The following is a 27,359-nucleotide window of genomic DNA, read 5'->3' as shown; positions in this document are numbered from 1 at the left end:
TTAGCTGGCAGGCAAATAATTCCTGACTTTTTAAAAACTGTGGGTCTGACCCCAAAGGGGTTGCGTGGCCTTAAAACACAACTTGCCCATCCCACACTAAGCACCAATGACTCTTTGCTGAGAATGGTCACTGTGCTTTTCGTATATACTCTCCATGCCAGGAGTTCTCAACCTTGGAACCACAGATGTTATTGGACTACAACTCCCATCATGCCCAGTCACAAAGGCCTTCAGCCACCTGGGAGCCAAGACTGTCTGCATTCCATAGCCCCCCTGGTCCTAATTTTTCTCTATACCCATGTCTACATACTACTACTACTATACCTACTACTTATATACCTCTCTTCAACCAAAGTCCTCAAAGCAGTTTACATAGAAAAACAAGTACATAAATAAGATGGTCTCCTGTCCCCAAAGGGCTGACAATCTAAGAAGAAACGTAAGGTAGACACCAGCAGCCGCCACTGGAGGGATGCTGTGCTGGGGTTGGATAGGGCCAGTTGCTCTCCCCCGGCTAAATATAAGAGAATCGCCACTTTAAAAGGTGTCTCTTTGCTCAGTTAGCAGGGGTAAGGGTATATACATCTGCTAATTGGCAAGAACACGCTAGGCATCTGATGAAGGGACGCTCTTGTCCAGGCCATGACAAATGGGAGAAGAGTAGTAAGCATGAATTGTGGCAGCAAGCACGAATTGTTCGCTATGCTAAGCAGCGTCTGCCTTGGTTTGCATCTGGATGGGCAAGGGCTGCAAGATCTTCCCCAAAAGAGGACAGGGCCATAGAGCAGCGGAAGAAGAGTATCTGCGTGCTTGGCTTGTATGCAGAAGGTTCCAGGTTCACGCCCTGGCCTCTCCAAGGAGAGCTGTGAGAGACGCCTGCCTTTATCCTAGGCGGGCTGCTTGTTCCTATGTTAGCTTTCCTCTGGATCGAGGAATCAGCCCAAACATTGAGAAGCCAGACAACGGACACTCAGACTTGGTGAGGGAGGAAGTGGTGGAGGAACAAGGCTGCAGAAATCCACTAGTCTACTAGTCTGTGACCAGTGAAAAAATGATGTCTGACGAGTGAAAGAAGTCCTGACGAGCAATGTACTAACGGAGCGTGACGAGGAAAACATTTTGTCTGGCTGATAAACTGAGCCAACATTTCTTCACCCCTGTGGAGGAAGGTAAACGGGCCTCTCTTTATTCCCCTTTGCACAGAACAGGGCTTGCCTGGGACAAAGAAAAGTGTATTACATGACTCTGGCTCTGAATATCCTAGCCTAGGCACCATGGTTAAATTTCTAGGGGCCGTGGCTCCGTGGGGCCTCGTCCACAGAAGCCCCTGCCCCAATCCCTCTGTAGAGCCGCTATGGTGCTGCAAGGCTTTAACTTAAGTGGTTACGGTGCTGTTTTTACGGCTGCTTCCACTCCGAAAGCCATCCCCACCGAGGAAGTGAAGGTAACCATGTGCCTCTCCTGCAGGCGTCGTGCAAGGAAATCATTCGTGTCGGAAGAGGAATCCGTACCCGTCCGTCCAGCTGAGAAACAACTCCAGTGTAAACACCATCTGGATATTGTGAGACTTTCAACCAGCCCTCCTCCAAATTAGAACAATCAAATGGGCGCAAATGGAAGCTAATTGGGAGAGCACGCGAGGGAAAGGGGAGAGAGAGCAGGCAGGGAGGCCGGAAGACCCGAGATCAGCGCACACCGCCACTGAAGAAGAAGCGGCCCTCCGGACGCCGCTTATGAAACCTTCGTGCCGATACAGCAAGCAGTGCGCAGCGAAGAGGAATCTCCCCTGCAGCCACCAAGGCAGCAGAGCCAGAGCAGAAGGCGGGCGAGGGGTGGGTGGCTGGGAGGGTTTCAAAGCAATAAGGAGAGCGCCGTCCAAGCGCAAGGCAGGCCTGGACCTCTGCTGCAGCAAGCACATTTCCAAGACGGAATGTCTCCCCGAAACCACAATTACAGGGACGAGGGAGGCAGAGGGAGGTAATTACATCCCCGGTTCCATCAGATCAGCGTTCCCTTTGCTGCTCTCTCCCCACCACCACCACCACCACCTTCCCCAGCCAAGGGCGGGCGGTGGGGGGTGGGAATGCTGCCTTTTCCAAGTCCAAGAGCAGCGGGCATGAGTAACTGAAGTTTCCATCCACTTCCTCGCTGGCAAGCCCGATTAGCAAGCCTGCCCACACCACTTCTGCAGGATGCTGAGGCTCAAAGGGAAAGCGAGAAATCCTGGCTCCCAGAGGCACGTCTGAGCGGAAGGCAGAAGACAGGGCGTGCAACAGCTTGGGCCCTCCCGGCAAGTGTTGGACTACAACTCCCATAATCCCCAGCCACCGTGGCCAATAGCCGGGGATTATGGGAATTGTAGGCCAACATCTGCAGGAGGGCCCAAGTTGAGCAACCCTGATCTAAAGGCCCTGTTCTTTAGCCAACAGCACTACTAACCCAGATACACACCCATGGAGTGACCCAGCATAAAAGATGGCAACCTTTCCCACACTCGATCAGAGATCTGCCATCTCACGGCCATATACACACAGCCTTCTTCCTACATACAGCACCCATTACTGTAACTATAACATCCGCTGGAAAATTCAGGTGCCTCTTAAATTTTTCAGAAGTCCGAAGAGGGTACTTGCTGCTTAAAAGGTTGAGAAACAGTGGGTCAGACAAAAATGCACGGAGGAGGAAAGGTCTACCTACAGCTAGTGGCTGATTTGTTTCCGGATCCAATTCCAGGTGCTGGTTATTACCTTCAAAGCCCTGAACGGTTTGGGCCCTGGATCCCTGCAGGACTGCCTGCTCCCAGAGGTTTCTGCCCGCTTGACAAGATCATCAGAGGAGATTCGGCTCCGTGCAGGGACACTGAGAGAGGTTCGATTGTCATGCACACAGGACAGGGCCTTCTTGGTCACGGCCCCCAGACTTTGGAATAGCCTCCCTCGCTACTTTTAAAAGAAAACTGAAGACCTGGCGATATAGGCAGGCCTTTGCCCTCTAGGGGGCACTGTTTTTTAACCATGTGTGCTGCTTATGAGCTGCCTTTAATGGTTTCATTGTTGTGAGCTTTGAATTGTTACTGATTGCATTATTGTTTTAATGTTTCTATTAGAACCTTAGGTCTAACTTAGAGCTACTCAGATGGGACGGCATGAAAATATATTAAACAAACAAACTGCCCTGAGATATTTTATGAAAGGCAGTATATACATGTAACGATAAACAAAACAAATAAAAGGTGCGGTGATCGCCACCTGCTTAGAGGGCTTAAAAAGGGGAAAGTTACAGAGGAGGAGGTCCAACCACAGCCTCTAGAGCCAAGTAGAAACTATTCAGAGATGACTACCTCTATTATTACTAGTTGCTGGGGTCAGGGAGAAGGGGAGACCCACAACCTTTGAACTCTTTGCACCCTCTGCAGGGGTTTTGGAAGGAATCTCTCCCGTTTCCCCAAAGGAGAAAGGATGCTGGACCCTTTCGTCTGCTCAAGCAGAGCACTTATGAGCAGGTGTGGAAGGCCTGTGCACAAGCAAACTGTTTTCCAGCTAAGAGAACCAGCAGTTTTACTCCCACATGGCATGACCCCAGGCTGGGAACTTTAGCTGTTTCGAAACCATCCATCTTTCCCACTGCAAGTGCATTTGCTCTGTGAAAAGATGTGCCAAGTTCAGCAGGAAACAGCTATCTTGGATGGAACAGGGACCCAGGCAGCTTAAAATAAACCCCAAATTAGGGTTGCCACGTGTCCAGGATTGGCCTGGACCGTTCAGGATTCGAACGTCCTATCCAGGGTGTAGGAAAAGTGTCGGCCCGGACACAAGATGTACAGGAATTTGAGCAGGAAGATTGCGATAGCAAATTTTACTCACGTTTCTGCTGCTTCTCCCTGGGCAGCGTATCTATGTGGCATCGATGTTTGGAAGCGCCACCTTCTTGCCCTTTCCTCTGGCATCAGTGCCTGCCGGCTGGCTAGGTGGGCTCTCTGTACATGACTGAGTAAACCCCTTCCCCCTCATTTAAGCAACGCTCACTGGATGAACTGTTACTGAACCAACCGAATACAGGCCTCTTGTTTCTCACCTGCACTTGTGTGACTGCCATTCTATTTATTCCACATACCTGATTTTGTTTATTGAGGTGAAACGGTCCTAACTGGGGGAAGGCGGGGAGAGAAGCACGAAACAGATGCTAAGGTCCACTTTCAAGCACTCATTCCAATCCCAGTCCAAAAAAATATATAGGAGTTTAAAATTTGTGCACACACACACACACACACACACACACACACACCCCATTTTGATGGCCGTGTCCAGGAATGCTCTCTGACAAATGTGGCAACCCCAAGCAACAAAATACGTCTCTCTTGAGTCTCTTCTTCCCCATCCTGCATGTTCCTGCATTTTCCTTCTGCACCTCAGCAAGAGGCCGGAGGTCGCAGAGGGGAACACACCGCTTATACTGGCTTGCAGCTGCTTCCTCCTGCTTTGCCGCCTGGGGGAAAGAAGGACGCGGCCAGCCTCGGCACCTCACAGAGGATCTGGCCTGGAGGAAAAGACAAAATCAGACCAGGCTAATAAAAATGCTGCCCATCCCGGGAGCCAGGGTGGAACGAAACGCTGCAATTAGGAGATTAAGAGCAGGGGGGGGAAACAGGATCAGACCCTTAAAGTGGGTCACTCGGCGGAGCTTTGTAAGTCGTCGGCATAAGCTTCCAGCGGGGGGGCCGCCACTCGCTCCTCATGCGCCGAAAGGAGGGAGGCATTAAGTGACTAACCGGGGATGGCTTGCCAGCACAAACAGAGCCGCCTATCCATCTTCCAAGGGAGAGGAGTGTCTTCCGGGGCTATTAATAGGGATCTCCTCGCAGACACACACACACTCTCTCTCTCTCTCTCTCTCCAGGCGATATTAATTCTGATCTTGTTCAGGAACTCGGGAAACTTCTTGGCAAAAATTGGCAGCTCAGGTTAAAAAGCCCAGAGGCGATGAAAGCAACAGGTGATTAATAGGTGATTAGTCCTCTCTCTCTCTCTCTCTCTCTCTCTATCACACACACCCCGTTATACCCTTCAACAGGTGGCTCAGTACACCTCTCTGGAAACAGGCCTTGCTAAGGACACAGTAACTGGGTGAGGTCAAGAACACAGCACAAGAACGTACATAGGCACACGGGTACCTGCTTTCATACCAAGCAAGACCCTTGATCCGTCTCGCTCAGTGTTGTCTTCACAGACTGGCAACGGCTTCTCCGAGGTGGCAGGCAGGAGTCTCTCTCAGCCCGATCTTGGAGATGCTGCCAGGGAGGGGACTTGGGACCTTCGGCAGGCAAGCAGGCAGGGGCTCTTCCCAGAGTGGCCCCATCCCTTAAGGGGAATCTCTTCCAGTGTTCACACACAGCCTCCCATTCAAATGCAAACCAGGGTGCGCCCTGCTTAGCAAAGAGGACAATTCATGCTTGCTACCACAGAAACCTCTTACGCTCAGCTCTTTGTATGATCACTGCAGAGACGCTAGTATGACCCTGGATCTTTGGCAGCCCATCTTAAGACAAAAGGAGGTGCAGCCAGGCTGGAGAGAGAAAGGTTTTCACTAAAGCCTCGCCCAGAAGGGTCCGGTCACGAACATGACCAAGAAATTCCCAGCCAGTTCCCAGCCAAGGCCCTCAGCATGCAAACCAGCCACGCCGTCCATACCGCTTGACATTCAGAGAGATAAACCGCCCCCTCCCTGTGCCCGTCTTGTCCAGACAGCTAATCTGATTTCCTGTGCAGGATGGACGTGGGTTGCTTCCTGCAGAGATTTAACTCTGCAAAGGCAGAGCCGGTTATAGGCTGTCAGTCATCTGTGAGGAACCGGAGGGCAGGGCGGTGGGGGGGAACCTTGCTAAGAGTCGAGATGCCCATCACCACATGGTTTGAGCTAATTTCCACCCTCCCTTGAAGACATCTCCCTTGAGGAGAGGTGGTCTGGTGGTAGCAAGCACGACTTGCCCCCTTAGCTAAGCAGGGTCTGCCCTATTTGCATATGAATGGGAGACTAGAAGTGTGAGCACTGGAAGAGATTCCCCTTTAGGGGATGGAGCTGCTCTGGGAAGAGCATCTAGGCTCCAAGTTCCCTCCCTGCCAGCATCTCCAAGATAGGGCTGAGAGAGATTCCTGCCTGCAACCTTGGAGAAGCCACTGCCAGTCTGTGAAGACAATACTGAGCTAGATAGACCAGTGGTCGGACTCAGTATATGGCAGCTTCCTGTGTTCCTAACTTTTAAATACCAGGCGATTGGAGGTTCAATCTGTAGATCGAGGTTCCCAAACTTTTTTTAAAAAACAAGTGTATCCCTTATTTCACAAAGATCGAGCTCAGGTACCCCATATAGGTTTGTATGTCAATGGAAATCTTATGTTTCTTTTTAGAATGTGAGCCCTTTGGGGACAGGGTTCCATCTTATTTGTTTGTTATTTCTCTGTGTAAACCGCCCTGAGCCATTTTTGGAAGGGCGGTATAGAAATTGAATTATTATTATTATTATTATTATTATTACTGGGAGAACTCACGAGTAACTTAGTCTATCAAAGAAAACCACAGGGCTCTGTGGGGGGCCAGGAGTTGAAATCGACTTGAACCTCTAGGGCGTTGCAAAAGACTAAACTTTTAAGCATGCCCAAATGCAACCTAAGACAACCTATTTCTGTAACCTACCAAATATTTTTGAGTGTATTTAAAACCTAAAAGCCTCAGATGGAAGCAGTCTGTTGAATAATACTGATTTTTTTTGTTCTTTTCTTTTTACAAGCCTCTCAGAGTTGGTTTTAACACAAGAAAAAGGGAGGGCAGAAAGGGGATTTCTCTGATGCAAAGCATCCTCAAGCACTCAGCAGCTATCAGTTTCCCATCCCGTGTAGACCTACACACGGAAGGTGTTTGTTTGTTTTAATTTGCCCAATACCCAGTTACAGAGGGACCTTGGATTAAAGCACCCAATCCACTGGTCCGGCTCTCTGCAAGCTTCCAGGTGCTTGGTGGCAGCATTTTAAATCTACCAGAAAAATAGAAAGGTTTCATGAGAAGCCCACCCAGCTAGCTCAGCAGGGATGACTCAGCATTTTCTTTCCCTCACAGGAGCTAGCTCTGAAACAAAGGCTTTAATCTGTTACAGGGCAATTCATGCTTGCTACCACAAGACCAGCAATCCTCCCCTGGTTAGCTCTGGCCAGCCAGAAACATTTCCTAAGTCCTGAACAGGGCTGGTCGTAATTTCCCCCAAGACAGCGAGATCCTCCGCTAAGGATGTTGCAGCAACACAGGGAAACAAGCCCCATGGAAAGCAATGCCAGGGACAGATTCCACATCCTAGGGTTAGGGTGTTTCATTCGCCTACCTCAGGGCTTCCCAACCTGGGGTATTCCAGATGTTGCGGGACTACAACTCCAATCATCCACAGCTCCAGTTTATCGTGGCTAAAGATGAGGGGAGCTGTAGTTCAGCAATGGATTACCACGAGTTCGGAAGCCTTGGACTAACCAACTCCTTGTTTTTTTTAGGGTTCTTCACCTGCTATTCAACTGGTGTGGGGGGGGGTCTCGCCCCCCACTCAAATTACTTATTATAAGTGAAAACCCAGTTTTCACTTGAATCTATTTTGCTAGCCACCTCGAGTGCTTGTGCATGCAGAAAGCCAGGTTACACACTGCCATATAAATATCTATTTAGAACAATAGCTATTTAGCAATTTAAAATAAATAAAATGTGTTTCTATGCCACACACACACACGGGTGGGACTTGCTTGCATATTGCAGAACGCCCATTAAGCCGTGCCCACATTTTATATCTTTCTTTCTCTGTGTGTGTACATTGTGGATAACATTTATCTCTTGAGGACCAGTCAAATTTCAGCAAATATGTCAACTTGGCGTTCAGGTAAGACCTCAGCCTTTCATGCACAGCAAGGTAATCTTCGCTTCAGTGGCTCCCACATCCTACTGCTTGGAAGACCTGTCTTTTATTTCATTTAGAAACATCCATGCCCACAAAATCCCAAATCAGCACCAGGGAAACTCAAGAACAGAGACTAAAAGACAGCTTCTTTCTGCTTTTGAGGCCTGATTTACTCTTCTTCCAAGATCCTGGTTTTTAAAAAGATTTAAGATATGGGGGCCAGAAAGGAGACCCAGGTACAGATGTTGTGGGGAGACAGCATTAGATGTACAGGTGCTCTGGCAGAGATGGGGGTGGGGGTGGAGAGAAGGCACCCTCCACTGTGGACACCACAACTGGAACTGTCCCACATGCAACAACAGCCTAGCTCTTGCCTCATGAAATGAGACACAGCCCAAAATGCCAAGTTGTTCTCCACCTCTCTAGGGATGAAGACTTCAACCATCAGAAACACACACACACGAGAGTTTCTCTGGAACCCAAATTCAGTGCCCTGAATAATCTTAGAGAGAGGAGAGCTGGTCTGGTGGTAGCAAGCATGACTTGTCCCCTTAGCTGAGCAGGGTCTGCCCCTGAATGGGAGACTTGATGTATGTGAGCACTGGAAGAGATTCCCCTTAAGGGATGGAGCCGCTCTGGGAAGAGCATCTAGGTTCCAAGTTCCCTCCCTGGCAGCATCTCCAAGACGGGGCTGAGAGAGACTCCTGCCTGCAACCTTGGAGAAGCTGCTGCCGGTCAGTGTAGCCAATACTGAGCTAGATGGACCAAGGGTCTGACTCAGTATATGGCAGCTTCCTATGTTCCCATCTTATATAAGGAAGCAGATTTAGGCTAGATGTTAGAATGAATTTCCTAACAGGAAGAGCTGTGTGGCTGCAGAACCGTCTGCCTCATGCAGTGCTAGGCTCTCCTCCTGTGGACGTTTTCAAACAGAGGCTTAATGGCCATCTGCCCAGGATGCTACAGCACGGTCCTGCCCTGAGCAGCGAGTTGGTCTAGAAGACCTCAAGGTCCCTTTCTAGTGCTAACATTCAGCGATTCGATAGGTTTCTAATAAGAGTTTCTAAGCCAAGGCAGAAGGCTCTGTTTGGACCAAAATCTAGTCAAGAACTTGGTATCCAGGCAAGAGGATGGCGCTACCTGAAGCTGGGCCGTAGCTCAGTCGGAGAGCGTCTGCTTTGCATGCAGAAGGTCTCCGGTTCAATCTCCAGCTAGGGCTGGGAAGGACCCCAGCCTGGAGCCTTGGAGAAGCCACTGCCCGTCAGTGTAGACCAGGCCGGCTCAACTTAGGCCCCCCAGGTGTTTTTGAACTACAACTCCCATAATCCTCAGTCACAGTGGCCAATACCCAGGGATTATGGGAATTGTAGGCCAACATCTGCAGGGGGGCTGAAGCTGAGCAGCCCTGGTGTAGACAATACTGAGCTAGACCGACCAATGGTCTGACTTGGTACGAGTCCGTTACCTATGATCCTTCGCTAGTGTGGTGTAGAGGTTAAGAGTGTTGGTCTAGAACTGGGGATACCCAAGTTCAAATCCCCATGCAGCCAGGAAACTCTAGGCCAGTCAGACGAACCGACCTCACAGGGCTGTTATGTGGCTAAACATAACCATGTACACCACTCTGGGCTTCTCAGAGATGGAGTGGGATATAAATATAAATCAAATAAATAAATAAATAAATAAATAAATAAAATAAAAGAATAGAATAGAATAGAATAGAATAGAATAGAATAGAATAGAAATAGAAAAAAATCACCAAATGCAAAGATCTACAAACTGAAATTGAAAGGCTGTGGCAGAAGAAGACCAAAATAATCCCAGTGGTCATTGGCGGGTGCAGTTCCAGAAGACCTTGGAGAGCACCTCAACACCATCGGGGCCACAGAAATCACCATCAGCCAATTACAAAAAGCAGCTTTACTGGGAACAGCCTATATTCTGCGACGATATCTATAACAACTGACAATAAAATTCAGCCATCCCAGGTCCTTGGGAAGGACTCGATGTCTGGATAAAACAAACCAGTCAATAACACCTGTCTGACTGTGTAAACAAGAAATAATAATAAATTTATTATTGTTGTTGTTATTGTTGTTTACACAGTCAGACATCGAGTCCTTCCCAAGGACCTGGGATGGCTGAATTTTATTGTCAGTTGTTATAGATATCGTCGCAGAATATAGGCTGTTCCCAGTGAAGTTGCTTTTTGTAATTGGCTGATGGTTATTAATTATTTTTATGATTATTATTCCTCACATCATCATTGAAATACGGTTTTTTATATCATATTCATAAGCTATGTCAGATACACCAGTTCTGATTAGCGATTAACAGAGACCAGCGACTTCATTTCGTTTACTGTTTTGCACTGTCACGCAGGATTTAATGACTTAACACTTCCTTTACCACAAGCATGAAGATACCAACAAAAAGATATATGAAATCATCATTCCTGAAGTCAAAGCGAAGAGGAAGCTCCACCGGGGATTTCTGGCTGCGTCTGCATCAAGCTTTCACATCCTGCTGACCGTCACCACCACGCCATAAAGCAACAGAGGAGCTGCTCTCTGCATGGTCAAGTTCCCTGGTTCAATTTCCGGCATCCTTAAGCCATAGAGTCGGGAAAGACCCTGCTCTGATCAGACTGGGCTAAATGGACCAATGGTCTGACTTAGTACTGGGTCGTCATCTATAAGAGTCATCCATGAGCCCTACCTGAAGCTACCCAAGCTGGTGGTCGTCACCACCAGTGTTCCCCTCCAACAGGGATGCCCAGATCTTGTTGACTACAACTCCCAGCATCCCCAGCTGCAATGGCCTTTGGCTGGGGATTATGGGAGTTGTAGTCAACAACATCTGGGAATCCCTGTTAGAGGGGAACACTGCTGACAACTACCCCACATCTCACCAGACCCACCAAGGAAGAGTTAAGCCCGTCACCAAGTGCTGCTACTCAGGGAAACAAAAGCTGCTTTGGAGGGTTCCAAGGACTCAAAACCAAAAAATCTCAGGGAAGAAACTGATGTGGGACGTTGGTGGTGGGTCGGAACTTGCAGACTGTATCCTTCACAAGATATGGTATTCCTCCCAATTTTGGAGCACTCTCTCTCTCTCGCTCGCTCCCCCACCCGCCTTCAAATGGTTTGGCCCATTAAGCTGCTCAGATCAGCTTGCAATTGGGTAGAATTTAGAAATCTGCAGCCGCGTTAATGGTAAAATCCTCCGAGCAAAGCCAAAAAAAGGCTGAAAGTAGAGAGGAGAGACACAAATAGGACTACAGTAAGGAGAACGTACTAGAATACGGGAATGTGACTGTGGCCAGTGACAGAGCATCTGCTGAGGACGCAGAAGGCCCCAGGTTCAAGCTCTGGCAGCATCTCCAAGCAGAGCAGAGCCAAGTAAGATCCCTGCCTGGTGATCCGCTGCCAGTCAGAGCAGGCAATACTGAGATAGATGGAAACATGGTCCGATTCAGTAGACGGCAGCTTTCTATGGGAACACAGGAAGCTGCCCTTCTACCCAGTCCAACCCTTGGTCCCTCTAGCTCAGTATTGTCTGCACTGACCAGCAGCAGCTTCTCCAAGGTGACTTACAGGTAGGAGTCTCTCTCTGCCCTATCTTGGAGATGCTGCCAGGGAGGGGACTTGGAACCTTCTGCATGCAAGCAAGCAGGTGCTCTTCCCAGAGCAGCCCCTTCCCCTAAGGGGAATATCTTACCGTGCTCACATGTAGTCTCCCATCCAAATGCAAACCAGGGCAGGCCCTGCTTAGCAAGAGGGACAATTCATGCTTGCTACCACAGGGCCAGCTCTCCTCCTACATTCCTCTTTGTCTCATGTCTGTGCACCCCAAATGACTGGGACGAGAAGAGCACTCTTTTGAAATCTAGGATGTGAGAGAGATCCACGCCAAGCCTTATTTCCACACACTTCCAGTTGTAACACCAACAATCACATCCAACACACTTCAGACGGTTCACCGGTGTCAACGCACAGGCTTTGTTTGGATGAATCCGACCGCGTCAGGTCACCACTCTGGCAAAAACCAAAACCACCACATATGGGGGGCTTTGCGCCTTCAAACCATCCCTCAGGGCCTCAAGGTTATACAGAGGGTCACTTGGGGGTGAGCATAAAATATGTTCTCCGGACAGAGAGAAAACTCTCCAGAGCTCCAAAGGACTCATCTCCACTGGAGGCCTACTTTGGGCCAGCCAGACCGGAGGTGTCTGCTATTCCCGGTTTCACCAATACAGCAAGGAATCTGGCTAGGGCGGACGGAGGATCACGGGAGTCACCGCAATGCCAGTTCCATCCATGCTCCTCGGAGAGCAAGTGTGGGGGATTATCACCAGCCTCACAAAAGTCAGCTCGTCCATTTGATGTACAGCAGCTGGCTACACAGCAGAGCGGCATAGTGGTCAGAGTGTTGAGCTAGGACTGGGGGAGACCCGAGTTCAAATCCCCATTCAGCCATGAAACTCACTGAGTGACTTTGGGCCAGTTATGTATCTCCCAGGCTAACCTACCTCACAGGGTTGTTGTGAGGGTAGACATAACCATGTACACACCTCTGGGCTCTAGGAGGAAGAGTGGGATATAAATGTAAGAATAAAGCAATAACCAAAAAAATTTAAGACAGGGCTTCTTCACTAGTGGCACGATGGATGGTGTCAAAACCCTTCCCAGAGGAAACTCATCATTAAGTGGGCTTTAGACATCATGGTTATTGTAGACTTGAAGGCCTGTTCAACTTAGGGCCCCCCCACCGATGTTTTTGAACTACAACTCCCATAATCCCCAGCCACAGTGGCCAATAGCCAGGGATTATGGGAGTTGTAGGCCAACATCTGCAGGAGGGCAGAAGTTGAGCAGCTCTGGTGTAGAGGGTACTAGGGATACAGTAAATGAGTTGCCCCTGGCTTTGATGTGTCATCTCACGTTGCTGCCCCCAGAAGCCAGTTGCTTTACTACATTTTTAAGGGAATTGTTTTCATTGCCAGAAGCCACCTTGCTGATCATAAGAGACACATATTTGAAATACATGTTGCTTATCCACAAACATTTTACTCTCCTTCCAATCCATAACAACATTAAGCCATTTGTAGTACATCGCAGCGGGGAAATGCTTGACTAACAAGCAAAAGGTTGCCGGTTCAAATCCCCGCTGGTACTAAATCGGGCAGCAGCAATATAGGAAGATGCTGAAAGGAGGAGGCAATGGGAAACCCGTCCTGTATTCTACCAAAAGAAACCCCACAGGGCTCTGTGGGTGCCAGGAGTCGAAATTGACTTGACGGCACACTTTACCTTACAGCCAGGAGAGAATCCACCTGCATTTTTAACAGTCACACAAAAACACCCTGCTGACTCCCCTGGAGGCAATCTTGACTCGTCATAGGCGAGCAGACAAGTGGCTGTTTAGAAAGCTGAGCTCAACACAGAGCAGTAAAGTCTCCAACAGTGATCATCCGGTGAACTGTGAGTGGAAAGTAGTGCCTCATGCAATATGAGGCACTTTACAAACACAAGTGGCTTGTGACAGCCGTTATTTCCAAAAGGCGCCACACAACTGCATGCACGGAGCGCAGTGTAGTGGTTAGAATGCTGGACCGAGAAGACCAGAGTTCAGATCCCCCGTTGTCGTGAAACTCACTGCGTGTCTCGGGGCCACACTCTTCTCCCTCAGCCTAAGCTACCTCACAGGGTTGTTGTGGGAGTAAACATAACCAAACCAAACAAAATAGAGCATCAGGGTCAGCCAAGATGGTTCCAACAACAATACAAGAGCAGCTGATGGGAAAATATTTATTCCAACGCATTTCGATCATATTTTCTTCAAGGAATGTTTTCACCTGATGGCCCGAGAGAGATGTGCAGTCTTGCCAAAGCCCTCAGCAGACCCTGGAATAATCGTTTCTTCATCAGCTGCTCTTGTATTGTCGGTGGATAAACGGAATCACATACGCCGCTCTGGGCGAACTGGAGGAAGAGCAGGATATAAATGTAAAAAAAAAACCCACAAACACACAAACCAAGCGCTGTCATCCCATCAGTGGTGCTCACATTTGCACAAAGGGGTGCAGAAAAGGCTCAAGGCACCCACGTTCCCTTGCATGGTATGCCAGCCACTTCCTTTACCAGCTGTGGTCACTGGGGCACTTTGGGCCGTGAAATAAACTTATTATTTTTTTTTAAATTATTTCTACATTTTATATCCCGCTCTTCCTCCAAGGAGCCCAGAGCGGTGTACTACATCCTTAGGTTTCTCCTCACAACAACCCTGTGAAGTAGGCTAGGCTGAGAGAGAAGTGACTGGCCCAGAGTCACCCAGCTAGTTTCATGGCTGAAGGGGGATTTGAACTCGGGTCTCCCCAGTCCTAGTCCAGCACTCTACCCACTACACCACGCTGGCCCCAGGCACCCCAGTAAACCTACAACGGCGAATAACTCGGATTATTCTCAGTGGTGGGCGCAAGTTAACACCATCCTGTACGTCGAGGATCACGGACAGGAGTCTGCGGGATTTTGTAATTTGGGAAACGCATTGTGAATGAAATAGGCCCTATGTAGAAGAGGCACATTGTCATCACTCGAGAAAAGGCATCAACCTACAACTTGCAAACTTTCTGCCTCCAGCGTCAGCTTTTCAGCAGCCACCCTGTCTGCCATGAAACCCCTAAGCACTGCAAAGGATTTTCAGTCGTATTTCGGGGGGACATACTCGCGCCTCCCCATGAATCAATATGGCACCCTAGTACGCTCTACTACCAGTGATATGGTTGTGTGGGCACTTAACGGTGATTAAAACAATATTTGTCCCACCTGTTACAATAGTCTTGCTATGTTAATAACTGGGGAGGAGCCAGAGTACCTGCTACAGTGCCCGAGTACCTGGGAGGTTCAACTCTGGCATCTCCAGTTGGGGCGGGGGAGATATCAGGTAGCAGGTGATGGGGGGGGCGGGGACTGTTTCTCTGCCTGAGCCTCTGGAAGGCTGCTGCCAGTCAGAGCAGACAATACTGGGGTCAATGGACCAATGACCCAACTCTGGGTGTCAGCTCCATATGCTTTATATAGAAGACACCCTACCCTTGGCCACGGCTTCACAGTCGAGCAGAAGTCAGGAGTGGTGGGCAGGTTGTCTACCCTGATCAACCTCCTCCTGGGAGATTCCTCCCAGGATTCCCCAGTACACAGTCAGAAAAGCAGCCAGCTCAACCTCTCCATGGATCAAAACATGGAAACTGGAAGGCAATGGCAAACTTGCACCGCATCCTGTTACTTATAGGCACTTTTGAAACGTGGAATCAACCCCCAAAGAATCCCCCACACAGGCACAGAGACAAAAACAGAAGACACACAGGGTAACTCCAGGCTCTCCCACCCACCCATCCACTCTACAACACAGCCAGGTCGCATGACCGTTACCAATGCCCTGAGCTCAGGCCAAGGCACCAGAAATCTGGCCTCGGCCAATAATTTATCTCCCACACATGCTTACGCTCACCCATTCATAAAGTAACCAGTGGCCACATAAGCCCAACCCCAGGCAAAGACAACAGCTGTTAAAAGAAAAGGAAAAGTCGATGGATACTGTCATTTAATGCAAACCCCCCAACCCAACCCACCCCCACGACATACCTGTCCAGTGCGGTCTGAGGTGGCCTCATGTTCATGATTTGACTCTGTACCCAGAACACCAGGGTAGGGGCCCTGGGTTTTTGGCTGCTATATATCCTTCCAGCTGCAAATCTTCCTGCAAGTTATTTTCCGAGAGACGGAGGAAAACAAAGCAACTTCCTCCTGCAGTCAAGAGCCTGGGATCTGCAAGTCCATCCCAAGTTTATATCCAGACATTGTTCCCAGCCTTTGCGGATTTTGTTTCTTCTCCCCCAAATTTTGTGCTTTTCCACAATCCTCGTTAATTGTTCTCCCTCTCCAAAAAAAGAAAGAAAGCAAACTTTTTCAAGGTTATAAAGGCTACCCGAGGAGCCAACTGGAATGGAGACAGATTTCCATCCAAATATTAAAGTCTTAGCTGCAAAACACAGATCAAAACATCTTTATAATCCAGTTTTACCAGCTGTTCTTCTGTTGGCAAAGGACAGAGAGCGGGAGGACAAAAAAGACACAACAGACTAAATAAAATATCTGGCCTTCCGCACAATCTTTTTTTTTTTTTTTTAAGTCGCCCCCTCCAAAAAGGAAAAGCACATCCAATGCATACTCAGCTTCTCCCTTCAGTTAGCCGCTTTTCTTCGTCGGGGTGGTAGCTGGGGTTTGTCTCCCCCTCCAAATCAGGAATAAATAAATTTAAAAGGACAAAAAAGACGGCACTGTTGTAAATTTCCAGTTTAAGCATTAAATAAAAGGGGGTGTCAATTTAAAACACACACAGAGCCAAAAGGGGTGGAGGGGTGGGGGAATACCATCAGACAATGTTGTTTTCCAAGAAAGGTTAAAAATAAATAACTAAAACAATCTGGCCGAGGAAGAAAGCACCCCCGGGGGCAGAGGGGACTCCCCAAAAATGAGTTTTTTCGAATTCAGGTTCTTAAATGAGCCGGGGGGGGAGGGGGGCTTCTTTTCTGTCCTTTGCAAAAAAATGTCCTCCAAAGTTCTGGGTTTCCTACCTCTCTTCCAGCTTTCCTTGCATGCGGAATATCCTCCCTTTAGAGCCTGGCTGCAGTTGCTGAAATGAATCACGAAAGAGCCTCTCCATGAAAAAAGGGAGGGAGCTGCAGGGAATCCTTCCTTCTCTTCCTTCCTTTCTCTCTCTCTCTCTTCTTTTCCTCCTCTCAATCCTCTGGATCTTTGCAGAGCAGAAAGAAAATATTAACCAGGGGAAAGAAAACAGGCAGGCAAACGTGCAATCCAAGGGACGGGGGGGAATGCATCTCCTCTCTCTCTTGCCTCTTCCTTACAGGAGCCACCAGCTCCTCCTTTTCCTATCCCTGAAGGGAGGTTTTTTTCCCCTCCCCTTCTCTCTTTTTGCAAGCCTTGCTTTGGAGAATTTAAAACCCCTGCAAGCTTTGGCTACTGGGGAGGGGGAGAAACAGCAGCAAAGGGCGAGGAGGAGGGGAAAGACTCTCCCCTCTTGCTGTTGCTAGGAGTTCCAGGGAGCGAGGCCTAGCCTCAGCCCGCAATCCCCAGCCTTTCCCAGGCGTGCTTTCCCACCCTCCTCCCCTCCACTCTGGAGCCAGCTCTGCTGCCTGCCTGCCTGCCTGCCCGCTGCCTCCCTCCCTTCTCTGCCCTAAACAAGAGGGAGGGGGAAAGGGGAGGGGGCTCCGAGAGGAGGGAAGGAAATACAGGCAGGAATGAGGCGAGGAGGAGAAGGAAAGCAAAAGCAAGCAGCCTCTCTCTCTCTCTCTCTCTCCCTCTCTTTCTGTTTTCTCTGCCTGCTTTTTGCTCTCTCCTTGCCTGGATCTCCTGCTGCTTTGCCAGGTCCAGCTGAGGCTGCAGGAGGAGGCTGGAAAGAGCCCGCTTGGCTGGCTCCTTCTCCTTCTTCCCAGCTAATCCCTCCCCTTGTTTCTGCAAGAGATTTCTTCCCTCCTCTTCCTCCTGCAGCAGGTGGGAGGGAGGGAGGGAGGGAGGGAAGAATCCTTCACCATCATCCCCACCCGCATTACTAGGATTGATTGATTTAGACACACAGACGGCCTCCTGGACGGTCAGGGACACTCCGCAGGGCAGCAGGATGCATAAGCAGCTGCCCAAGACAGGCCCCTGCCTGCAAGGAGCATACAGATGAGAATCGGATTAGAGGGCTCAGAGGCAAGGGAGGCCATAGTTTACAGTGGCGGTTGATGATGATGATGGTTTGTGTGCGTGAGTGTGTTTTACAGACGGAGATAAGCAAAAACACACAGGTGTTTGCCCCGAGGAGGTTACACAGTAGGGTTAAATCCTTCGTAAAAGGCGAAAGGTTTATACGATCTGAAGAGAAACCAGAGGTAGATATATTATGGTGCCAGTGTGGTGTAGTTAGCGTGTTGGACTAAGACCAGGGAGACCTGCATTCAAATCCCCATTCAGCCTGTGGAACTCACTGGGTGACGCTGGTCCAGTCACTTCTCTCTCGGCCTAACCTCTCTCACAGGGTTGTTGTGAGGATAAATAGACATGCACTGCCAGTCTGTGTCGACAATACTGAGCTGGATAGACCAATGGTCTGACTCGGTATATGGCAGCTTCCTATGTTCCTATGACCTCCTTGAAGGAAAAGAGGGTTATAAATATAAGTAATAAATATGGGGGACTACATATTAATATATAATAATATATAATTATTATATAATTATTACTTTACTGCACCATTTATGCACACAGTTCCTTGACAGATTTGCGCACATTCAAACACATGCACAAACCTTAAGCGGGTCCCTGCCCATAAGAGCATACAGTTTAATGTCTGACAGTGACAAGAGAATAAAGGGTGGGATACAGGAGGGAAGGGGTGTCTTGTTATTATTTATAATAAGCCACTACAAGTGGCTACTCGGGGCAAGAAGGCCCCAAATATTAAGGCCCTGCTCCACCGCACTTACAGTATAATCTAAATTAGTGACCTTCTGCGGGCCTTTTGTAAGGTTTGCCAGATTTATCACCATCCAGTCCCTCAGGAGGTCAGTCTGGGAATCTATTTCTGATGTCTGGGCTTGGAGCGTGCTCAGAGAAGTGCCTCTGAGTATACTCAGAGTGTCTTTCCCTCTACATTTGGGGAGCAACGCTCAGAGAAACCCATCATGGAGTTGGTCTGTGTGTGTGAGAGCCGGGGAGAGGTTTTAAACATTAAAATAAAATTAGAAATTAACCACATAACTGTTCCCTCTCCCTCTCCCATGCAGGCTGTTGCATCGGCACGGGTGCCAGTGAACATATGAAGCCTTCTGCTAAACACATGAGAACAGAACTGAATTTTTTCCCCCCTAACCTTCTCCCCAAATCCTCTCAGTTCCAAATTGAGGGGACGAGGGGCCTTCATCCCAAAGCTTCCTCACAGGGGTTTTGTTAAGATGGTTCTCCAGTTGTACATCAGAAAATCCTCCAGGCTCGTTAAAGGATAATATCCTCCATCACACCAAGTTCAAATCCCCATTCAGCCATGATACTAGCTGGGTGACGCTAGGCCAGTCACTTCTCTCTCAGCCTAACCTACCTCACAGGGTTGTTGTGAGGAGAAACTCAAGTATGTAGTACACCGCTCTGGGCTCCTTGGAAGAAGAGCGGGATATAAAATGTAATAAATAAATAAATAAATATCACTTCAAACACAAAATTTCCCTCAGAGACACTAAACTCATAATGATGATGATGATGATGATGATGATGATTACTAGGAATAGTGAAACCTGCTAGTTCCCGTTTGGAAATAATTTGGATCTACCAGATTGTTTTTCCAGAAATCCAGTTGATTAATCCAGACTCCCAATTATTTCTGGCCTGTTGTGTTTATGCAACACTGTTTTTAACCTCACCCTCTTTGTATCTATCGACTGATTGTAAATAAGTGTGTAGTAGGTAGGTAGGTAGGTAGATGGATAGACAGATAGATAGGAACGTCGGAAGCTGCCATATACTGAGTCAGACCTCTGGTCTATCTAGCTCAGTATTGCCTACACAGACTGGCAGCGGCTTCTCCAAGGTTGCAGGCAGGTATCTCTCTCAGTCCTGTCTTGGAGATGCTGCCAGGGAGGGAACTTGGGACCTTCTGCTCTTCCCAGAGCGGCCCCATCCCATAAGGGGGGAATCTCTTCCAGTGCTCACACTTCTAGTCTCCGTTTCATATGCAACCAGGGCAGACCCTGCTTAGCTAAGGGGACAAGTCCTGCTCGCTACCCCAAGACCAGCTCTCTTAATTCTCTCTTAACAGTCTCTCTCTCTTCCCTTAATAGATAGATCCTTCTGGGACTTCCCCCACCCACCCTCGTGTATAAATTACCTCCCCAAAGAAGGGATCCATACTAAATAGGACAAATTGTTATGGAGCGGCTAACAAATCAGGTTTATTGTTATTTTTATTATTACATTGCAGCCAGTTTCTTCCAACCATGACAAGCTACAAAACACACACACCGAAACACATCCTGCAGTTTTTCCTACCCAGAAAGGAACCGCACATGGCAACCTTCTATGTTGCCCCACTTTAGAAGTTACACAATCCATGTCAACCGGCCACTCACGTCAACACTTGGTGATGGGAGTTAGCCAGCTTTGACTAGTCATGCCTGCATTGGCTCTTAAACCAGTTTAAAACCGGCCAGTGTGTAAGTCCTCGTTTCAATCCCGTATTCTCAGGAGCCCGGAGGCAACTATAGTTCTGTGAGGGAAGATGACCATCTCCAGCAGAAGATTCCCCTCATGCACTCCAAATTACAACGCCTGGGATACTTTGGGGGAGAACCATGACAGTTATAGTCATGCCTGAGTAGTCATTTCCATCTAGGGTTGCCATATCCTGGCTCTCCAAATCCGAGTGCCCGATTTGCATATTATGTAAATTGGCTTGAAAATAATTTTGCATATGCGAATTAGGAATGGTACTTTCCAGTCGATTTGTATTTGCTCTGGATATCTACCAATAATCGTTGGGGAAGATATCTTTGCCTGACCATTTTCCTTGACATACAGGTGAAACTCGGAAAATTAGAATATTGTGCAAAAGTCCATTAATTTCCGTAATGCAAATTAAAAGGTGAAACTGATATATGAGACAGACGCATTACATGCAAAGCGAGATAAGTCAAGCCTTAATTTGTTATAATTGTGATGATCATGGCGTACAGCTCATGAAAACCCCAAATCCACAATCTCAGAAAATTAGAATATTACATGGAACCAAGAAGACAAGGATTGTAGAATAGAACAATATCGGACCTCTGAAAAGTATAAGCATGCGTATGTATTCAGTACTTGGTTTGGGCCCCTTTTGCAGCAATTACTGCCTCAATGCGGCGTGGCATGGATGCTATCAGCCTGTGGCACTGATGAGGTGTTATGGAAGACCAGGATGCTTCATTAGCGGCCTTCAGCTCTTCTCCATTGTTTGGTCTCATGTCTCGCATCCTTCTCTTGGCAATGCCCCATAGATTCTCTATGGGGTCAGGTCAGGCGAGTTTGCTGGCCAATCAAGCACAGTACACTGTATACTTTTCGGAGGTCCGAAAAAGGTGACCTGCGCCAGATGCTTTAGAGACAGAGTGGGGAAAGAAATATGTGGGATGGGAATATGTTATGTTATGTGTTGAAATGTTTCTGCTAATGCATATTTGCATAAGCATACCTGTTTTATATTCTTGCATTCTTGTGAGTTCAGTTGCTGTTTGTGCCCTCAGGAAACCACATGTTAAAAATACTGTGTCATGGGGTGTGTGTAGGGGGGTGATGTTTAATTTGCGGGGGGCAGGGCTCCAAAATTACCTAGGTGCATCTCAAGGCGAACCCTTCACTGATAGAGAGGGTAAGTGCAGAACAATACAATACAGCAAATATTTATATACCGCTTTTCAATGAAAGTTTCCAAAGTGGTATGTGTATATATATATATATATATATATATACACACACACACACACACACACACATATACATATAGAAATAAATGAAAAGGCTCCCTGTCCACAAAGGGCTCACAATCTTTAAAAAAAAAAAATTAAGAGAGACACCAGCAACAGCCCCTGGAGGGATGCTGTGCCAGGGATGGATAGGGCCAGTTGCTCTCCCCCTGCTAAATAAAGAAAAGCACCACTTTTAAAAGGTGCCTCTTTGCTCAGTTAGCAGGGATACCTCCGTTTGCTACTATAAAGTCTTCCTTACAATCAGCAGATTTTGATACAAAGAACATGACAGATGTTATTTTATTTATTTATTATTTATCTATTTATGTTTATACCGCCCTTCCAAAATGGCTCAGGGCGGTTTACAATTAAAACAAACCGTTAAAACAGTAAAGAGCTAAAACAAAAATTAAAAATAATATAACAACAATTAACAATTTAAAAACATTTTAAAACAATTAAACAATTGTAATGATTAAAAACCCTGAAACTAGAGTTAAAATATTACAACCCATTTAAAAACCTTGGAAAGCCAGGCCAAACAAATACGTTTTAAGGGCTCTCCTGAAGGCTATTAGAGAATTCAAATTATGGATTTCCGTAATGTTAGACAATAACATTAGTTAATGTTAATGTTAATGACATTAACATTAATGTTAGACATTAACATTAACTAAAGTTAGACATTAATTATTTGACAACTGGTTTTCTTTGAACTTTGACATCCAGTATTCTACGCTTAGCAATATTTGGTATATGTTACCGATCTAAAACTATACCGCTCTTCTTAGTGCTACTGATTCCCATAAGAGCTGACATTTGGAGCTTGATCTCAAATGATGTTCCATAGCCAATGGCATTTGGTATTGCACCATTGGTATATGAGATTAGAAACAAGGTTGGAGAGTCTTTGATATTTTGTGCATTACACACTATGAGCTATAATTATTTGATAGCAGGCAGGCAATATCAGGAGTTGATAGCTGACACTCAAATTTAAAGTAAATAGTTTAACATATAATCAATGGAAGAAGCTGCATTTCATCAACCCTGGGTTGGAATTGTTGATGGATATTGCGGATTAAGCGAATTGGGTCTGTGTGCAGTTTACATGATGCAACACAAGGGGTGCTCCTGATTTCTGAACAGTATGCCACACACACGCATTTTCCTTCTTGTTCTGAACATAAGAGGTGCCCTGCTGGATCAGACCCAGGGCCTCTCCTGTCCAGCGTCCTGTTTCCCACAATGGCCCACCAGATGCCTCCGGGAAGCCCACAAGCAGGAAATGAAGCCATGCCTCCTCTCCCATTGTCACTTCCTTGCAACTGGTGTTTAGGGGTATAATATGCTGCCTCTGTACCTGGAGGTAGCCTATAGCCATCATGACTAGTAGTTGCTGATAGACCTGTCCTCCATGACTTTGTCAAAGCCTCTTTTAAAGCCATCAACACTAGTGGCCATTGCCACATCTTGTGGCACTGAGTTCCACAGGTTAACGATGAGCTGCCACCAAATGCTTTTGATCTGCTCCTGCCAATCGGTTTCACTGGATGCCCACTGGTTCTAGTGTCATGAGAGAAAGAAAGGAGACACTTCTCTGTATCCACTTTCTCCACATCATGCATAATTTTATAAGCCTCTATTATATCCCCTCTTATTCACTGTTTCCTAAACTAAAAAGCCCTAAATGCTGTAGCCCTGCTAACTGAGCAAAGCAGCACCTTTTACTGTGGTGATTTCTCTTATATTTTGCAGGGGGAGAGCAACAGACCCTATCCAACCCCAGCATTTTGTTGCCCTCTTCTGCACCTTTCCCAGCTCTACAATACCCTTTCTGAGATGTGGAAACTAGAACTGCACACTCTGTATCAGATGCAGCCACCGATTTGTATATGAGCAGTATAATTTCACAGTCTTCGTTCCAATCCCTTTCCTAAGGATCCCTTAGCATGGATTTTGCCTTTGCCATCCAGTGTGTGGACATGATAACAGAGCTGTCCCATGACGACTCCAAGATCTCTCTCCTGATTCGTCACCAGCAACTCAAGAGCCCCATCGTCAGAGATGCAAAACTGGGATTTCTTGCTCCAGTGTGCATCACTTTACACTCACATTGAACCACATTTGCCATGATGTCACCCATTCACTCACTTTGGAGAGATCTTAAATTGTTTTAAGTTTTTGTATCTGTTTTAACTGGATTTATGCTATTGTTAACCGCCCAGAGACGAAAGTTTGGGGCGGTGTACAAATTTGATTAATAAATAATAAAATAAATAAATCTTTCGGAGCTCTTTGCAATCCAGTTTGGTCTTCACCACACAGCATGAGGTGGTATCACCCACAGATCTGCCCCCTTTGCTTCTTACCTCTAACTCGGAATAATTTACGAACAAGTTAAAAAGCCGTGGTCCCGATACACATCCTTGGGGGGGGTGCTATTTATTACTTTCCTTCACTGTGCAAATTTTCCGTTTATTCCTCCGTTCTGCCTCTTGTCCTTCCATCAGCTACCAGTCCACAAAGGATCTGTCCTCTTAGCCCATGTTGGTTACCTTGATTCAAGAGCCTTTGTTGAGGATCTCTGTCAAAACGCTTTTTGAAAAATCCAAGAATACAATGTCAACCAACCAGGTCGCTCCTAGACAATGCACCCCGTCTGATATTGACAGAATGCCTGTAGTTGACACATTCCCACAAGCCTCATGGGAAGTGTGTATGCAATGACCCCAGATGGTCAGCAGGGGGTGCTGATGTCCCACACAGTATCCATCAACCAACATTTCAGGTAAATGTGGCTACTACACCATTCAACCTCCCCTTGGCTTTGAGAGCTCTCTCGTTTTTCATGAGAGCACAGGGTTTAGTTAAAAGGACAACGTTCTTCCTCTTGGATCGGCTCCGAATCCAAAAGCTGTCTATTTATGTTCCGCTTCGCCTAAATATTTGATTCCTCTCCGCCCTCGCCCAGCTGCCTTTGTACCATAGATTGGTTTACTGCAGTGCCAGTTCGAAAGCCCAGCATGGTGTGTGGAGCCCGCAGAATTTGAGAAAATAATTACAACAGGGAGGTGGAAATACCCACCAATTTGAGAAAAACAAGCTGCAACTGTTTTCCTCCAGCTAGTTAATTGTAGTGTTTTTCACCAGAGTTGCACTTTATTGGTATGACATAAATGGTCACCTCACTTTTCCAGACTACTGTATTTACCTGAATCCAAGACTAGTTTCCCCCCAAGTTATTTGATGTTAGAAATTGGGGTCGTCTTAAATTCATTTCCTTTCAGGTAAACAAAGTATAACTTATATTTAACCTGTATTTTTAAAGGGGGCCGTCGAATTCAGAGTCATCTTTGATTCGGGTGAGTATGGATGATTGGAAGGGAAATTGGGGCAAAAAGCATAAGAACAGCCCTGCGCTGGATCAGGCCCAAGGCCTATCCAGTCCAGCATCCTGTTCTCCACAGTGGCCCACCAGATGCTTCTGAGAAGGCCACAAAACTTTGCTAAAATAAGTTTGTACAACACACCACTTTTGGGACATGGAAGGCGAAGAACAACAACAAAGGTTCAACAACAAAGAACAACATTTACCATACAAAATGTTTTCTGTATAAGGTTGCCGAGCATATGCCCAAGACAGTGGTCCAAAACAGGATGAGGAAACAACAAGGCTGAACTTCCAGTCTGATGACTGCTGTCTGGAAAATCCAAAAAACTGCAATATCGGGATCTGGAAAATCAAGCTCCCTTTGTGTTAACATTCATTTATATTTAAGAACATCACTGTATACCAGGGGTTCTTCAAGCTTGGGTCCCCAAATGTTGTTGGAATACAACTCCCATCATCCTCAGAGCCACAATGGCCATTGTGGCTGGGGATGATGTGAGTTGTAGTCCAACATCTAGAGACCCAACTTGGACAACCCCTGGTGTATACCTAACAGGATAGAGGAAAATACATGGCCGAGCTGGGGTGGGGGAGAGACGGTCCCTGTCCCCACAGAGATTACAATTTAAAATGTGGGTGTTGTGTGTGTATTGTGGAGGAATATCTGCAGGAAACAGCACAGATATCTTATAACACAAAAAGTTAAATATGAGGCTGAGAGAGATTCCTGCCTGCAACCTTGGAGAAGCCGCTGCCAGTCTGTGCAGACAATACTGAGCTGGATGGACCAAGGGTCTGACTCAGTATATGGCAGCTTCCTATGTGGCTTGTGAACGAACAAACTTTGCATCCCTCAGTGCATCTAATGCCCTGTAGTGTCAGGATAACATGTCACTATATTTGGGCATATCAACAGTTCGTAAGCATGCAGAAGCGAAAAACTCTTTTTTGGAAGTTGAGTGCCCAAGATGTACACTTTGGGTACCATGGATAAGACATACCTTGGGCAATTGAGAGAAATACAGCAAGTGGGTAAGCAGAGGCTCCACAGATATTTTATTCTTAACCATTGAACATGTACAAGCAACCTCCATAAGGGACATGAGAGTGGTGGTTAGGAAAAGCTGGCTACAAAATCCACTTGTTAAGACTGTAAACTGCTCTGGGCTGCAGTCTGTGAGGAAAGCAGGCTAAATTTCTTTTAAAACAAAGTATAAAACTAACACCCATCTTTTGAGATAACGGACACTGAGGCTGTGTTGACTCAAATCAGACCCTGTCACTATGGCGGGGGGGGGGTTGCCATTGTGGTTGTGGGTGATGGGAGTTGTCGTCCACAGTGGCTGGGGGTGATGGGCTTTGTAGTCCAGCATCTGGCGACCCAGGGTTGAGAAAGGGTCCCGTATTATCTCATTGGACTCTTCCAGAACAAAACTGGACGGCCTGTGACTCTTTTGGACTGGGAATGCCTGGGCGAAAGACAGCTTGGTTAAACAATGGCGTTAGCTGGGCAGATCCTTGTCACTGACTGCTAGGAAGCGGAGTGTCTTTTTGACACTGCCAGAGCGGGCTTTTGCTGGTTCGGCGAAGATGCATGACAGGAAGCAAGGAGGTCTTCTGCTGAGACGCCAAGGCCCATGCGCAGCCCTCTCTTTAAGTCGGATGCATGGCCCAGCCGGGTTTCAAGCCAGCCAGAGGGCTAAAAGTAGGGCCCGCGTTGGACGCCGCCACCTGCAGATGGCTCAGTTGTGGGGGGCAGTGCCGACCCTCCCCTGCCCCACTGGGGTCCAGGAACAATTTGCCTTTGTGGCGAGACCTGGCCTCCAATGCCGGCTCCGGTTTGACCCCAAGGCAGGCCTCGCCAAAGGGACTAGCGCCATGTTGAGCCTCCTTTGTGTCGTCTTCCTCCCAAGGCGACAGGGAGGCGTCCGGAAGGAACTCCAGTCTACCTGCCGTACCCACATGGCCTTGTGCCACCCCTGGGAGGCTGGGAAAGGCTTGCCCTTGCTTCCTTGGGGGTGATGAGCTCACGTCCATCGGGTGGTGTTCGGATTTGGGGGTCCCCAATGGGCTCTGCGGCCCGGCTCTTGCTTCCAGAGGTTGAGCGGCTGGGCGTCTATGGAAAAAATGTCCAGACAAGCAGGGCGAACTGGGGAAGGGATACTGGGGCAAGGAGCAGAGCTGCCGGCCGGAATGGGGGGCCACACTAGGGTGTGGGAGGGCGGTCGGGAACCCAGGCAGGGGGTGGAAGTTGTCTTGAGGTTTGAAGCAGCAGCAGGAGTTGAAAAGGCAGGAAGGTGGGACAGACCTAAGACCTGGAGAAGGAAGAAAGTGGAGAGGGGGGCGGGTGGAGATGCAAATTGTAGAATGGTCAATGGAATCTTCTGTTCGTGTTACTTGACTGGTTACTTGTCAGATTTAACTAGGGCTGCAGCATTTGACCCATCAGAGTATTATTTTTTCACTAGCTGCAGAAG

General features: G+C 47.6%; 1 protein-coding gene across 6 annotated transcripts in view; it reads right to left on the bottom strand.

Annotated features, from left to right (window-relative positions):
- Window positions 1–17,495, bottom strand: part of ARHGEF11 (Rho guanine nucleotide exchange factor 11) — a 59,641-nt gene extending 42,146 nt beyond the window's left edge. For 4 of the 6 annotated variants that reach the window (XM_053278068.1, XM_053278072.1, XM_053278073.1 and 1 more), the window contains exons 1-2: window positions 17,353–17,495; window positions 16,566–16,744 (exon numbers count right to left, since the gene is read on the bottom strand). In XM_053278068.1, the coding sequence (XP_053134043.1) occupies window positions 16,566–16,654 (89 nt within the window). In that variant the 5' untranslated portion in view covers window positions 16,655–16,744; window positions 17,353–17,495. Of the gene's footprint in view, window positions 1–15,573; window positions 17,305–17,352 lie in introns of those variants that run through there. The other 2 variants (XM_053278069.1, XM_053278071.1) reach the window with 1 other exon arrangement.
- Window positions 17,496–27,359: the final 9,864 nt, after the last annotated feature.

The sequence above is a fragment of the Hemicordylus capensis genome, chromosome 14, assembly GCF_027244095.1.
Source record: "Hemicordylus capensis ecotype Gifberg chromosome 14, rHemCap1.1.pri, whole genome shotgun sequence".
Lineage (NCBI taxonomy): Eukaryota > Metazoa > Chordata > Lepidosauria > Squamata > Cordylidae > Hemicordylus > Hemicordylus capensis.
Note: the sequence above shows the minus strand (reverse complement) of the source record. Positions and strands in the feature narration are given on the sequence as shown.